This window comes from Protopterus annectens, chromosome 7.part0, assembly GCF_019279795.1.
Source record: "Protopterus annectens isolate FY-2018-M chromosome 7.part0, PAN1.0, whole genome shotgun sequence".
In the NCBI taxonomy this organism is placed as follows: domain Eukaryota; kingdom Metazoa; phylum Chordata; order Ceratodontiformes; family Protopteridae; genus Protopterus; species Protopterus annectens.
In genome coordinates, this window is record NC_056739.1 from 249,719,196 (window position 1) to 249,734,547 (window position 15,352).

Sequence of the window (15,352 nt, forward strand, 5' to 3'; positions counted from 1 at the left end):
TAAAAAAATCTCTTTTTATAGGAGTCAATCCCTTCTGCACCCCTGCACCCCCTAACTTACACATACCAACTTCAAAGTGACACTGCAGTGGAAAAAAGCGGAAACACTGGAAATGCACAACCAGCTCACACAATCCAGCAGACTAAGATAAAGCAATCTGTAACATTACTTATATATATAAAAAAAATAGCAGCGATTACAAAATGGTAAATAGGTGTTTGGATATAGTGTTCGCTATCATTAAATGAAGTGCTAAAGATCTTTCTAGACCACTTATGTTTAGATGAAGTGACAGATTACTTGAAAATAATCCATACATACGGAGTGAGAGAGAGAGAAGCATTTTAGGAATCATTACAGGACTAGGAGTTCCTGATGGATTATGGCTAAGGAGGGCTATATAATTAGGCTGTGTATAATTATTTTTTGTTACACACTGTTGCAGCAGAAATGTATACAAAGTTTACTGTAGTACTTTAAGTATAACATGAATGGTTGGTACATCTCAGTGGCTCAACTCACAAATGTTATTGTAGTAGTGGAGTGTATAAAATGAGCTATTGTTAAATATCAGTGCTTAACACCAGGACTGGGATTAAATCCCTTAACAGCACAGCTATTTCAGCTCTGATGATATCCATGAATCAAGAGAAATGTGATGAAGAGACAGCTAGTAAGCATTAGCAAATTATTTTAGAATAATGCTTGTATACAACACTACTTTTTAAATAAGGAAATTAGTGCAGTGGGGTTATTGGGGGAGAATTATTTAACAAGCAATCTTTGATTGTTTCAAATGACTCAAAGCAAATATTCTCCTGCTGTACTGGCTAATGCAACAGACAGAAGTAATATGACATGAAGAAATAGTGGCATGCCAATGAAGTGCGTTCTGTGGATGTTACTGCCATTAAAAATATTATGTGCAAATAAACTGATACTTTTAAAATGGTTTCCTGTAACAACAGACTGGTGTGGACAAGCCTAACATTTATTTTTAAGAGGGACAGGACTTTGAAGAATCTATCAAAAAAGGGTAATAAGGGTATTGTACATGATGGGGGATGACAATGTGTATGAACTGCAATCAGTGTAGATATTGGTTATTATACAATGCCTACCCTAAAAACGTGCACGCTGATTGGCCAGCCCAACCAGCGTGCCCGTGGTAAATCCCTCAATATACTAACGGAAAAAGGTCCGTCAGCCCGACTTTTCCGTTAGTATAAAATTGTCTCGCTATGTTAAAAGAGTTTAACATAGCGACAGATTTAAAAAGCAACGGAGATCTCTGTTGCTTTTTAAAACTGTCTCGCTATGTTAAACTCCTTTAACATAGCGACACAGTGTAAAGCAACGGAGATCTTGCGATCTCCGTTGCTTTTAAACTTGTTCGCTATGTTAAATGAGTTTAACATAGCGAGACAGCTTTAAAATAAGCAACGGAGATCTCCGTTGCTTATTTTAAAGCTGTCTCGCCATGTTAAACCCATTTAACATAGCGAGATTAAAAGCAACGGATAACTTGCGTTCTCCGTTGCTTTGCTAAAGCTCTGATGTACTGCGAGGCATGCAGTACATCAGAACTGCCGGAACACCAGACAGGTGCGAAGGGCAGCAAAGAGGCATTATACAATGCCATTATTTAAGAAAAGTAATTATTTCTTTTCTTAAATAATGGCATTATAATAGCAATACCACTTCTGGTGGGTAATGCTGGATTTACCCGGTTGTCTTTGTTTGGTCCCTCGGGCTTCGCCCTCGGGACCAAACCACGCCAACCGTGGGTAAATCCAGCATTACCCACACCCAGGCGTGGGTTATTGCTATATTAAATGTGGTCAGTGTTTGGGTCAGACATCAGAGGCTCACAATATTTTACTCCTGGAAAATTCACTTGTATGAAATGGTCTTTCTCTCCACATATATATCTTCAAACAACCAGTTTAATGTAGCTTTGCTAAATGATTGTAGTTATTTGATGTTGACAAGATAAAGCAATACCACAACTGACCTGAAGATATTATCTTAACCTCAAATTTGAATCTTGTAACACCTGATACATATGTAGGATTGTAGGAGAGCTTTTTCCAGAGCTTACTAATATGGACTGAATAACATGCATCACCACATTTGTTTAGTGCTACTGAAAGCAAATAAGTTGGTTAACAGTTGTAATAAGTTAACTACACTAAAACTCTACAAAAGACAAATGGACAGTGAGAAAAAAATACACAAACAAGAATTTTAAGTAAAGATTTATTTGAGGAAACAGTAAGATCATTATTAAATACCAAAATGAAGTCTTGCAGTGAGACACAATAAGTCCGACACTGTGCCTAACTACTGAATAATCAAGGTATTGCTTCCAACTGACTAATTGCTTCCTTAAGCATTGCTCTGCCTGTACATCTTTCAGTCTGCCAGCTTATTTTCAGCTTCTCAGGTCAAGTGTGAAATCTGAATCTAGATAAATTCTTTACACCAAGAATTATATCCCACAGATCCAGTATTAAAACCTAACATTCAGAAGACTCCCTTTCAAATGAATGCCTAAATGCAAGGTCCCAGGTTCAGTGCATGCTGATGGAATGCATGCATGCACACGTCTGCACACACACACACACACACACACACACACACACACACACACCATCAAACTATAAATGCTAACCTAAGCCCAGTTTTGCATCTTTTAGAAGACAACCCTGTTTCAAGTATCTTATCTACACTGTTTGGTGCTAAATCTATGCTATGCAACTCTCCATTTTGAATTTGCCCAGGGATATTCTCTTTCCCAGTTACCTACCTACCTATTTGAGCTGAGCTTTTTGGATCCAGCCTAAGATCTGAGCTTGCAACACCTCATTACAGCTGTCAATTCATTGACAAGTTTGCAGTCTACATTTACATCCAGTGTGCTGGCAATATTCCATCCCAGCTGTCTTTCTGTCCTTGTGCTCCAAACATTTGTCTAGTCAGCATGCCGTTGTTTTCTGGTGTAGTTCCAAACCAGGCTATGGCCAGCAGACTGTGGTACAAATGGGAAGGGCACTCAAGGTTAGAGAATATTCATTGCAAAATAACTTTCAGTTTTAGTTACTCAGATCCATGAAACACTATTCCAAACGAATTACAATTCTACTACTTACCACTGTTCCTGAGGCTAAATTCCTGTGTCACTTCCATGTTTCCAACAGACTGTCTGCTCCTAATCTTTAATGTCCATTCCCCAACCTGTTTTACTGGCAATGCTCTGTCTCTTAAAGCTACCCGATAATCTCCTAGTTTCATTTCAGAATCCTGATAACTGCACATGGAGTTACACTGGTTAATGTACTGTTCCAGTCTTGTGAGTTATGATTTTATAAAGATATTTCACTTACTGTGTTTACACTGCTGATGCATCTCTAGAACCAATGGTATATGCATTAAGTTTAATATGTTGTTTCAAAACATAGTCCATTTATTCACGGAGTTTTACATACTACTTATATATGCATATTTTTTATTAATTTCCAGAATCCACTTTATTCACGGAATAAATCTTCTATGCCAGAATTGACAGAGCGATCCTCAACTACTGATGTGACAAACTGGCTAAAACAAAACAGATTCTCTGCAATGTATGTATACTCACATTTTATATTCACTGACTGCTCAATATGTGCACAACCATACCTCTCAACTTCTTAGAGCAAGAAATCTGGACAAAGCCATAAATAATTGGGGGGGGGGGGGGGGCAAAGGCACAAAAATAAAGTTGATAAAATAATAGGTTTTGTACTAGCATGAATTTTCTGAATGGTATGAAATCTGAAACTCAAATGTCTTATTTTCTGGCCTCAATTTTCAATGATTTGTCAATAACTTGCCAGAAAACTAAAATTTTATGAGAAACAGGCAAAAGATATGGGGCAAAAATCTGGACAGTTGAGAGCTATGCGTACAACTGTAGATCACATTTCAACATACAGAGCTAAACCTTTGTACACACCTCCATATTAATACTCTCACACTGCCAAGCTTGCACTGTATGTATGCTCAAAGATCACACCCTGCAATTTCAGAACCTAAAACTGAGAAATATATTCATCTGACTATCACAAATAAAACAAGGTTATTTAAAACCGAATTACCTTTTAGTATTACCACCAGCTTGAGTATACCAATAAGCAATGCTATCGTTACTGTACCAAGGGATGAAATCACAACTGCAGCCCTGGTGGCATGGGTTTGAGTAGAGGGCTCAGGTGTCAGAAAACTTCACTAGATGAGAAGAAAATGGTAGTAAGCAATCTCTGGATAGCTCTCTACTCCTGGGGAGGGTGGTTTAAGGATTTCCTCTACGACTTTTAAAAGCAATACCTGAGGCTTCATGCCCTGTAGCACTCATTCCCATACAATTTATCAATCTCTTAAGCAATTTTAGGTCTTTGTTGACTTTAACATCAGCTGGTATTTTACTGCAAAGCACTGCTACCCTCAATGAAAATTAGTTCACTGTTTTGTTGTTTCTCCTGAATGCTGCTCAAAGTCTAACCTGCACTGCATTTTCTTTCATTTTTAAAGCTAGACATTCCATTTGAAATGCTTACTGAATTTCATTAAAAGCCTGTCAAATAATTCCCGTGGCTTATTTCATCGTTAAGCTGACCAATATTTAGCAGTCATTCCTCCTAAGGCAATATCTTCAAGTTTTCAGTAATTCCATATTTCTTGGTTTCGTGAATCATCTGCTGAGTTTACTACATTCTTTAATCACATTCTCTGTGCGATGAATGAAATTGAAGTGCTCATGTCCATAAATACTGCTACTTAATCGATTAGATTACCTCCAAAAGGTTCATAAGGGCTATGCTAGCTGTGATTGTGGGCCATTTTAAGCCTAGCCAACTTACCTTTTTGTGCTCAAATCAAACTATCCCATTTGGTTAGAGATTGGCCTTGCCGATCCCATGGTTGATAATTATATATTACAGCTAATGAGAATAAGTGGGATCATACCATAGCTAATTTGAGGGAAATATAATTGCTGATAAGTAGAATTCTTGGCACTTTAACTTTTCAGAGTTCTGCAGTGACTTTATTTTTTGCCTGACTGAATTATTTTATATATTTGCTGGCATTTTTTTTTTGTTTCTGATCTCTTCTGAAACTGGTTCCCTCCCTATTTCTGTGGTGGTGTTAAAGTTTATAAAACTGGTCTAACAGCTTTTTTGTTATCTGATTGCAGGAATTTACAAACAGGGGCTATTTTAAATCAACAAGCTTTGAAGCATAAACTTTTAGAAACTCCTTGTGTTCTGACTGAAGAGTGCTCTCAATCTGGAAATATAATCGCTGATAAGTAGAATTCTTGGCAGTTTAACTTTTCAGAGTTCTGCACTGTCTTAATTTTTTTGCCTGATTTAATTATTTTATATATTTGCTGATGAATTATTTTATATATTTGCTGATTGAATTATTTTATATATTTGCTGGCATTGTTTTTTTTTTTTGTTTGTTTCTGGTCTCTTCTGAAACTGGCTTTCTATCCCTCCTACCCATCCTACTCCTGTGGTGTTTGTTATAGTTGGTGGTTTTGCAGTTGCCCGCTGCTACTGTAAATTTGATCTGGGGCATTGACATTCCTCCCAGTCTAGTGTTCATTCTACCTAATACAGAGAGAACATTTGAGAAAGCCAACCCACTTAGGTTCTTAACCTTGAATTATCTTCTGCTCCTCCTTCCTCCCCTTGCACTTTACTAACAAAAAAAAACTCCTCCTGTTCTGAGTGCTGAGTGTGCTTCTCAGCTAAGTATATATCTAATGTTATAAATCATTATTCATTCCTGTTAGGACTTCTGTCCATCCTCAGAACTGACATGGCCATTACCAAGCTCACGCCAGCCAAAAACTCTCAGCTAAGTCCTAGCCACAATGCCCCTCTCATAGTCTCTTCAGATCTTGTTTGCCGCATTCCTTGTCAGATGTGCCAAGCCTTCTCTCAGCTAATTGCTAGCTTTTTGTGATTTTCTCGACTCTCTAGTATGTTGTAAGACAGTTTTATTTTTGTCGTCTAATGTTATTTCCTATCTCTACTTTGTTCTTTCCTAAGCCCTACCCACTACCTTGGTATTTCTTTCGTACCATCATTGGTACTACTCCCTCTCTCCCTGCCTTAGTAGGCCCTTCTATTACCTTTTGGTATTTCTTAGTACCATTGTTGATACTCTTTCCTATTTCCTGTACAAAAAAAAAGTGCTTTCTTTCACATCTTCTTATTTATATAATTTGTTGTGTGGTTATACTGTGTATTATGGTGGATAAGGCCAAGCTTGGTTTCAAACAATGTGTTAAGTGTGGGTGTAAGTTGCCCAGTTCTGACGGCCATTCCCAGTGTGTTTACTATTTGGGTGTTGACCACCATAATGTTTCTTGCAACATTTGTTCTAGCTTCAGCAACCATACATTGGCTGAATACAAGAACAAACATCCTTAAGGGTATGCTAAAATCACCCTTTGCTGAGGCTCTTTCTGGGATGGAGGTCTCACCACCTTTTAAGCATGAAGACGTTAAAAGACATAAGGAGAAACACAGTCTTTTAGTTCCGACATCCCTGTCCTCCTCGGAACCAAGTCGACACCGGGCTTCTCCTGCACCGTCGGTGCAGACAACTTCAGCACCAGGGTCCCTGTCTTCTCCCTCAGTGCCGCCTTCGATTTTGACTCAGACTTCTTCCACTGTACCAACCTTGGCACCATCCCCCACAGTGCCAATTTTGTGACACAGGCCCAGACTACTGTACCTGCATCGGCATCTTCCCTGGCCATGGTGCCGATGTCTTACACGGCTCCTCTGGTAATGTCTCCTTCATTTCTGAAGATCAAGCACCTTCCAAGAACTAGGTATTCTCCTTATGACCCCTTTTTGGGACAACAATTTAGTCCCTTTCTTGAGACACCAGACTCCCCATCAGCAGCGTCCTTCAGATCCACCAGGAGTTTTTCGAAACAGGATGTAGTGTGCATTTTGGACCAGCTACTGGCAGCTAGAGAATTAACCACCCAGACCAGGTCTTCTCTCCCCTTTGGAGTGGAAGCTTTCATGGTGTATTCTCCTGTCTATCCTCCTCCAACTGGGTTTCGGAGACTTTGGTACCGATGGCCATCCCAGTACATACTGTCTTGGCACCGAGAGCGGAAGCTTCCCTGTCGGCACCGATTACTCTTGGCACCATGGCTCCTTTGGAATGGGAGCACTCTCAAAGCAGTGATTGGGCTTGTTGGCACCATGGCAGCTAGTTCGGCACTGATTTTTTTTCTGTGGCACCATCTATGGCCACTGTTCCCGTCAGCTGACGGTCCTCTCAGATTTCCTCACCTGGAGGTGGGCTTCTCAGGGTGGGGTGCAACCCAAGTTCTAAGGTTGTCCTTCTCGGTTCCAGGCTCCCATCCCTCCTCGGGTGGGCCTGCTTTCCAGGTGATGGAGAGGGTCCTTGCTTCAGTAGGCTCGCAGTTGACATCATTGGCATCGGAACCAGAACCCCCCTCTAGATTGAAGCTGTCTCACCCTCCTACTCTGGAACCTCAAGCATGGAAGCCGCAAGACCTGCCCTTCAAGGGAACACTTTCTCCGGAGTCCTCCTCAGAAGATGCCACTGGGGAGCCACCCCGGAAGAAACTTTGCAAGAGGCAGCATCTTGATTCCCCTGAGGAATCCATCACTGAAGACACTGATTGTGATGAGGGAGAAGGGACCCTATGGTCCCCTCAGAAGACGTCTCATTTGGAGACATTCTTGAGATCCTCAAGCAGAGGGGAGACTGGAAGCCCTCCAACCCTTCTTTGGAGGATTTCCATGCTTGGCCAGCTACTTCCTGGGTGACCCCACCTGCAGTTGAGCTCATTTAACTTATTGTGCAGCGTACCTGGAAGGCCCTGGACAACATAGAACCCATCTCCCAGAGGCCAAATAAAAGTTTGTCCACCCCAAAAGACCAGCCCAATTGGTCCAAACAACTGGTAGTCAATTCCATGGTCATGGCAGTGGCCACCAAGAGGGAACTGGGCAGAAGATAGTTCCACTGTTCATCCCCCGAACAGGAAGTCTCGAGCTATAGACAGACTGGGGAAGCAGACCTACACTTCAGCGACCTTTGCCATCTGGTTGCTGAATTACCTGGCACACTTTCCTCTCCTCCAAAGAGACCTAATTTAAAAAATGTGTGTGATACTGTTGCCTTTCAGCTAGCTATCTTGGAATCAATCTCAAACTCCTCAATGCACTTGATTTCTCACACTACCAAGGGGGCAGCTCTAGCAGTTGCATCAGGAACCGTTATGAGAGGGCATGCTTGGATGCATTTGTGTGACTTCGCGGACCCCTTTAAATCTTCCTTTGTCAACATACCTGTTGACGAATCTTCCCTTTTTGGTCCCAAAGTAAGAGACACAATTTCACTTAGTGAGAAGGATGGAAAGACCTTGTCTGCTGTGGGCATATGCCCCTCCAGAAGTCCTACTGCAGGAATCAGAGGGGAGGAAAATTGTGGATCAAGAAGTCCCAAGGATCTTTTTGTGACACTCATGATGAGCAATCCCCCCAGGGCAGAGGGGGCAACTCATCTGGAACACACCCCTTTTGGGGCAGAGGGGGTCCGAGTAACCAGGGCACTAGAAATCCCTTCTCTGGCAGACCCTTCCAGCGCTCATGAACAGCAGCCTGATTGCTTTCCTCTGGAAGCAGCTGGGGGTCAATTTTCCCTGCACATACAGGCCTAGCAACTCATAACAACGGATGCATGGGTGCAGAGGATAATATCCAGAGGCTATCATATCCCTTTTGACCTCACTCCCAGATCCGTAAAACAAATCTCTGATGTCCCACCTGGTCAGAGGGAGGTTGCAGCCTTAGATATCGAAAAGCTGCTAAGAAAAAGAGTCATCCAACCAGTCCCACCAGACCAAAAAGGATCCAGCTTTTACTCAAGGTTCTTTTTAGTGCCAAAAAAGACGGGACTGGAGACCAGTCCTAGATCTCAGTTTACTAAACAAATTTATCAAACCTCAAAAATTCCGGATGGTCACAGTACAGTCCATTCTCCCCTTTCTGGGGAAGGACAACTGAATGTGCTCCATAGACCTCCAGGGCATGTATTACCACATAAAGATGGACAAACACTCCCGGAGATTTCTCTGCTTCTGGCTGGGAGCCAATCATTATCAGTTCAGGGTACTACCCCTTTGGTCTCTCAACAGCCCCCACAGTGTTCACCAAATGAGTTAAAAACAGTAATTTATCTTACCTGTGTTACTTAATCCTGACCTACACTCGAGATTATCTCTAACCTTGGAACTTGTATAATTAGTTTAGGTATGTAACCACTGTAAATATTGTATCTGTAATCTTAACTGCTTACCTTGGAGCTTTTCTCCCTGGGCCTACACTGAAAATGGATATGCATCCAGTCAGACTATCCCAGTCAACAAGTGTAAAATAAAAATAAATAAATAAAATGCATGGCAGACATAGTAGCTCATCTCCGACTACAAGGATTCCAGGTGTTTCCACATCTAGATGATTGGCTCCTTACCGCCATGACCAGGAATCTTCTCATTATCAGTCTCTCTTACAATCAAGGGCTTGTTCTTCGCCTAGTATCATGATCAACATGGACAAATCACACGTCTACAACAAGAGCACTGGAATTCAGTGGAGCAATCTTTGACACAATGTCCTGTCAAGCTTCCCTCCCTCCTCACAGGCTTTCAAAAATAACCAGATTCAAGTCCTCCTCCCACAGACATTTGTACCGGCATGCCTTGTACTTCATCTATTGGGCTCTGTGGGAGCAACCATTGCCTTGGTACCACTGGCGAGGTTGCACATGAGACTATTGCATTGGCTCCTTTCATCACAATGGTCGATTTTAACTCACCCACTTGACCACATGATACGCGTTACAAATCTTTGCAAGAAACAAATGCTTTGGTGTATGAAGCCAGAATCAAATCTTTGGTGTCAACCATTTTGTCTTCCCCAGCCCAGGGCCACGGTGACCACGTATGCTTCCCTGTTAGTGTGTGTGGGGGGACATTTCCAAGGAAAGACAGTCCAAGGCACCTAGTCCCTTATGGAGGCCAATTTGCACATAAATGTCCTGGAATTGAGGGCAGTTATCTTAGTGTTGCAAGTGTTCCATACATCCTTTCCTTATGGGACCATTGCAATTCAAACAGACAACATGTCAGTCGTCTGGTACATCAACAAACACGGCGGAACCAGGTCCTACCCCCTGTATCAGGAAGCCATGAGAATTTGGCATTGGGTGATGGCTTCCAACCACTTTCTCCTAGCAATGCACATTCCCAGGAGTTCCAATCTTATTGCGGACAATCTGAACAGGAACATTTTGATGCCTCATGAGTGGTCCCTCAATCCTATAATAGTGGATCAGATCTGCTGCTGTTGGGGCAGGCCTTGCTGCAACCTGGATGATTCTCCCCTAAACAACAAATGCAGAAGCTGTTTTGCCCTGATCTCCCCTCAGTGGGGAGTCACCGAGGAATGCTCTGATGCACGATTGGCCCCCGGGTCTACTGTATGCCTTTCCCCCATTCCCCCCCTCATCCCAAAATTCTTTCAGAAGACTCAAAGGTTGAGAAGCAGAGTGATCCTTATTGCCCCATATTAGCCCCATCAAGTCTGGTTCCCTTTCCTATGGCCTCACCTGATTCTCAGCCCGTGGATCCTGGATCAATCCCAAGGTCTGCTGTCTCATCCTCAGGGACTGATTCACCCCAATCTCCACAGACTCAAGCTCACAGCTTGGTTTCTCCAATTCTGATGCTTGCCAGGCTTCCTGATATTTCATCCCCTGTTAGCGAGATCCTTCTGGCTTCACACAAGCCTTCCACCAGAAAAATTTATTCCAGTAAGTGGACTAGGTTTTCTAGATGGGCCAAAGAACATAACAGACCCTTTTTCCATGCCTATTCAGAAGATCGTACAATACCTCACTACCCTGTTACATGCAGGGGCTTCAGCATCAACAATTACAGTGCATTTAGCAGCTATTGCAAACTTTCACAATGGAACTGACAATTCCTCTGTTATGTCACAACTGTGCAAAACCTTCATGAAAGGAGTATTACATATTAAACCTCCTGTCAAGCCCCCTATAAAGCCATGGGACTTGACTTTGGTGCTTCAGTCATTAACAAGTTCTCCCTTTGAGCCTTCTGTTTCCTGTGATATAATTTTTTTTTGTCTTGGAAAACTCTTCTAGTAGACCTTACCTCAGCGATAAGAGTATCGGAGTTGCAGGCCTTGAGTGTCAAGAGACCTTACTTGATTTTTCATAGGGAAAGAGTGTCCCTACTTACTGACCCTGCTATTTGTCCAAGGTCATTACTGTTTTTTACATTAATCAATCTATTGACCTACTGGTTTTCTTTCCTCACCTTTCAAATAGAGGGGAATACCTTCTGCATAATCTCGATGTTCATATGCAACTTTGTTTCTTCTTGGACAAAACTAAATCTTTCAGAAAAACAAATCAGTTGCTTGTGGCCTTTGTAGGACCCAGAATGGGTAAGCCTGTTTCCAAAATGACTATCTTCTTGGCTCAGAAACACCATTAATTTCATCTACCATCAGAACAAAATGTCCTTACCTTCCAAAATAAAGGCTCATTCTACTAGATCTATAGCTGCTTCAGTGGCTTTTCATTCCAAAGGCTCTATGGATGATATCTGCACAGCAGCCACTTGGTAAAGACCTCATACCTTTATCACTCATTACAAACTGAACTTGGCCTCCAGGGGATGCACATCTTTTCGTTCTATGGTGCTCAGGAATGTCCTTCCTTAGGGCCACCCAGGAATCAAGTAGCTGAGTACTTAGTCCTAACAGTAAGGAATGAATAAAGATTTATAACATCAGATAAAGAAGTTATGTCTTACCATAATGTTTCATCTGTGTTGTAGATCTTCATTCATCACTTCCCACCCTCCTTCCCCCCCTGCCTGGACTCCTGGTGGACTTTAGGATTTCCTTATTAGTTAAGGTATCTGCTCAGACAGAGCCTCCTACTACCACTATTAGTATTTCTATACTATAATGGCAGGCAAACTCAATCTGAAGAGACTATGAGAGGGGCATTCTGGGTAGGTCTTAGCTGAGAGTTTTTGGCTGGCGTGAGCTTGGTAACGGCAGTGTCGGTTCTGAGGACAGAACTGAAGTCCTAACAGTAATGAATGAATAAAGATCTACAATACAGATGGAACGTTATGGTAAGACAACTTTTTTTTTGGCACTTCTTAACTGTTCAGAGTTGAATAAAACAACAATTGAATTTAGTTCAGAATACATTTTGAATAAATTCCATTTATTTAAACTGTATTTGCTTTAATACTGCTACACACACAAGTGTGCTAGCTTGCACTGCACTTGAATTGTTTTTAGTGCTGTTTAAGCTGCTTTCTGAAAAAAAAATCTAAGCTTGTTAACTGCCTTTCCTGTAATTAGTCTAGTCCAGATACAGATTTGCTGTATCCAGAACTGTTAGTAAGCTTTTCTGAGCCCCTTAAGCCTTTTTGTGTTTGAGGGAAGCCTTCTAGCTTATCAGTGGGAATGGTAAGCACTAGGTAGCCTATCTACAACAAGAGGAGTGGTTTCTGGCCCAGAAATTATAGTTTATTGGACATTTGGGCAGGTTTTCCATCTCGTTCGACTTTCTGGTTTAAAAGTCCACATCTGCGGTTGTTCCACCTTTCCTGTAACTAATCTAGTCCAGATACAGATTTGCTGTATCCAGGACTGCTTGCAAGCTTCTGAGCAGTGCCAAAGTCTGCTCTTCAATTTTCCCATTAGATCTGCTAGTTCTCTCCTCTCCTGCACTTTTACTAGCTTATTACTTTAGCACTTTACCAGACTTTTTGTAGCAATTATTGTAGCACACAAAAGTGCTATCAGCACTAAACGTTCTACAAGGAAACAGCTCCAGTATTTATTAATACCCACCCCTCCAGGCATATACTTTCTCCTGTTAACCTGGTGAACTTGGGCATCCTGAGGCAATGTAGCAACTGCCTCATGTACACTGACAACCCTCTCCTCTTACCTCCCAACACTCAGACTTGTGAGAGGTGCACTTGTATATCCAAATTGGATGCCAAGCACTCTTCAGCCAAGACTGGAACAGCTGGTCAAGAGGAGTAGGTCATCAGTTGCACCACACCACATGGAACACACAGCCCTCCAAAACACACACCAGCACTGCCTTCACATAAAACCACACACCCACCTTCATGAAGGCTCTCAATAAAAATCTACCCAAACAGCAGAAACCTCCAAGGCAGAAATGCACCCGACCACCACAATACTAATCACAAGACACAAAACTCTCCTAAACAGTGTGCCACTCAACCAAAGCCCCTAAGGCAAAACAACATGCCCTACACACTAGTCATAGGTGGCTCGATAGTGAGGCACACTGATGTCCCATTCACTAGGTTGAATAAGGAGAAAGTAACAGTCAGCTGCCTGTCAGGAGCCAGGATGCACTACATAACGCATGCACTCATGTCCCTCAACCACAGGTACAAATATGACTCTGTCATTGTATATATGGGTGTGAATAACCTGAGACATATCTCCTTGGACTACATGAAAAGAGACATGGAGGAGCTCTTGGATTATGTAGCCCAGACGGGTATAACTCTAACCCTGAGCAGCATCCTACCATCACCCAGAATTATACCACAGTACAAGCAGAAATGATTGATTTCAACAATTGGCCAAGTTTCTTGGTGTCATTCTAAGGGGATCTAGTATCTGTATGCGTGGGATGACATGGCTAACGGACCTCGATGCTTTGCCAGAGATGATCTGCATCTGTCACCCCGGACTTCCGGATACTGGCCAAGGCTCTTGCCACCCCTATAGTGCCTTTTTTAGGCGGTTTTCCAAAGACCAAATTACCACCTTAACAGCTACAAACAAATGCAATCTGATGATCATGCTGCTCAATACTAGAAGTCTAGATCTCAAAATTCACTCACTCGAAGCACTCCTTAGAATGGAGAACATCGACATTTGTGCTGTAACAGAGACCTGGTTCAAATCAGCAGATCGCACCCCTGCACTACCAGGCTATAAGTCATTCCGCACTTTTCGGCCCTAGAACTTGGACCGAAGCTCCAAAGGTGGTGGGTGTTTCCATATTTATAAAGGATGCGCACACCTCCAGACTGGTAGCCCAAAATAATGCATCCGAGATACTTCAGGTGCAGCTAACATTGGTAAGACAGCGATTCGGCTCATAGCCTGCTATAGGTCCCCAACCATGTCCCAAGACTCACACTCCATGTTCCTAAGCACCCTAGAGAATATTAAGGTCCAACCTAACACGCTCATACTGGACGACTTCAACTACTCCCTCAATTAAATGGGGAAACTACTCGTGTACCAATACACTTGCCCAATACTTTCAGGAATTCATTAATTCCAATGCTTTGGACCAGCTCGTTCTTACCCCCAATAGAGGTAGCAACATCCTTGACCTGGGCATTACTAACATGGGCGACCAATGCTCTACACCAACAGTCAACTCCTCCCTGGTTAGATCCGACCACAAACTAATCACCTTGGAAATCCCCCCCCCCCCCCACAAAGGTAACCACCGTGAAAAACTTCACCAAAGCTAACTTTGGCCTGCTAAAAACAGAGGTGGCTAACTTCACGCCACCCATGCAAATGGAGAACAGTTGCATGACCACCGAATCATACACCAATGCACTGTAAAAACATGTACACAAATGCATGGATCTCACCATACCCAATAGAACCAATACTCTCTCCTCAAAAAAAAAATAAGGGAAGCCAATCGGGTGGTCCCATGCCATAAACAAACTCTACAACAGAATGAGAAAACTGATGCCGAATAAGGCGAAGTCCCAAGACTGGAAAAACTCCCTTATCAGCCTCAACAAAAGGTTGAGATCCCTAATCAAATCCTCTAAAACTAGCTATGAAAACAGAATTGCAGCAGCAATAGTAAAGAAAACCACAAGGCCTTCTATAGTTATCTACAGAATCTCCACGGCAATACCCAGATTTGTTCTGAGCTACTGCACAATGGTACCTCCTATACCAAATCAGCAGATATTGCCAATATACTGGCCGACAGATTCAGTGATAACTTTAGCCCCCCCCCCACAAAGGACAAATCACAATACCAGTAGATTGCCAGGCACCCAGTATTACTACTGCACAGGTTAAAACAGCACTGTCCAAGGCCAAGAATACAGCTTCTATGTGACCTGACAATATCCCTGGCTGTGTTCTACATGAACTATAGGGTG

The 15,352-nt window shown here is 42.3% G+C and overlaps 1 protein-coding gene across 1 annotated transcript in view; it reads left to right on the forward strand.

Moving 5' to 3' along the window:
* LOC122805805 (epidermal growth factor receptor kinase substrate 8-like) overlaps positions 1-15,352 on the forward strand; it is a 293,418-nt gene that overhangs the window by 238,011 nt on the left and 40,055 nt on the right. The window contains exon 10 of the mRNA XM_044076069.1: positions 3,523-3,626. Within this exon, the coding sequence (XP_043932004.1) occupies positions 3,523-3,626 (104 nt within the window). The remainder of the gene's footprint in view (positions 1-3,522; positions 3,627-15,352) is intronic.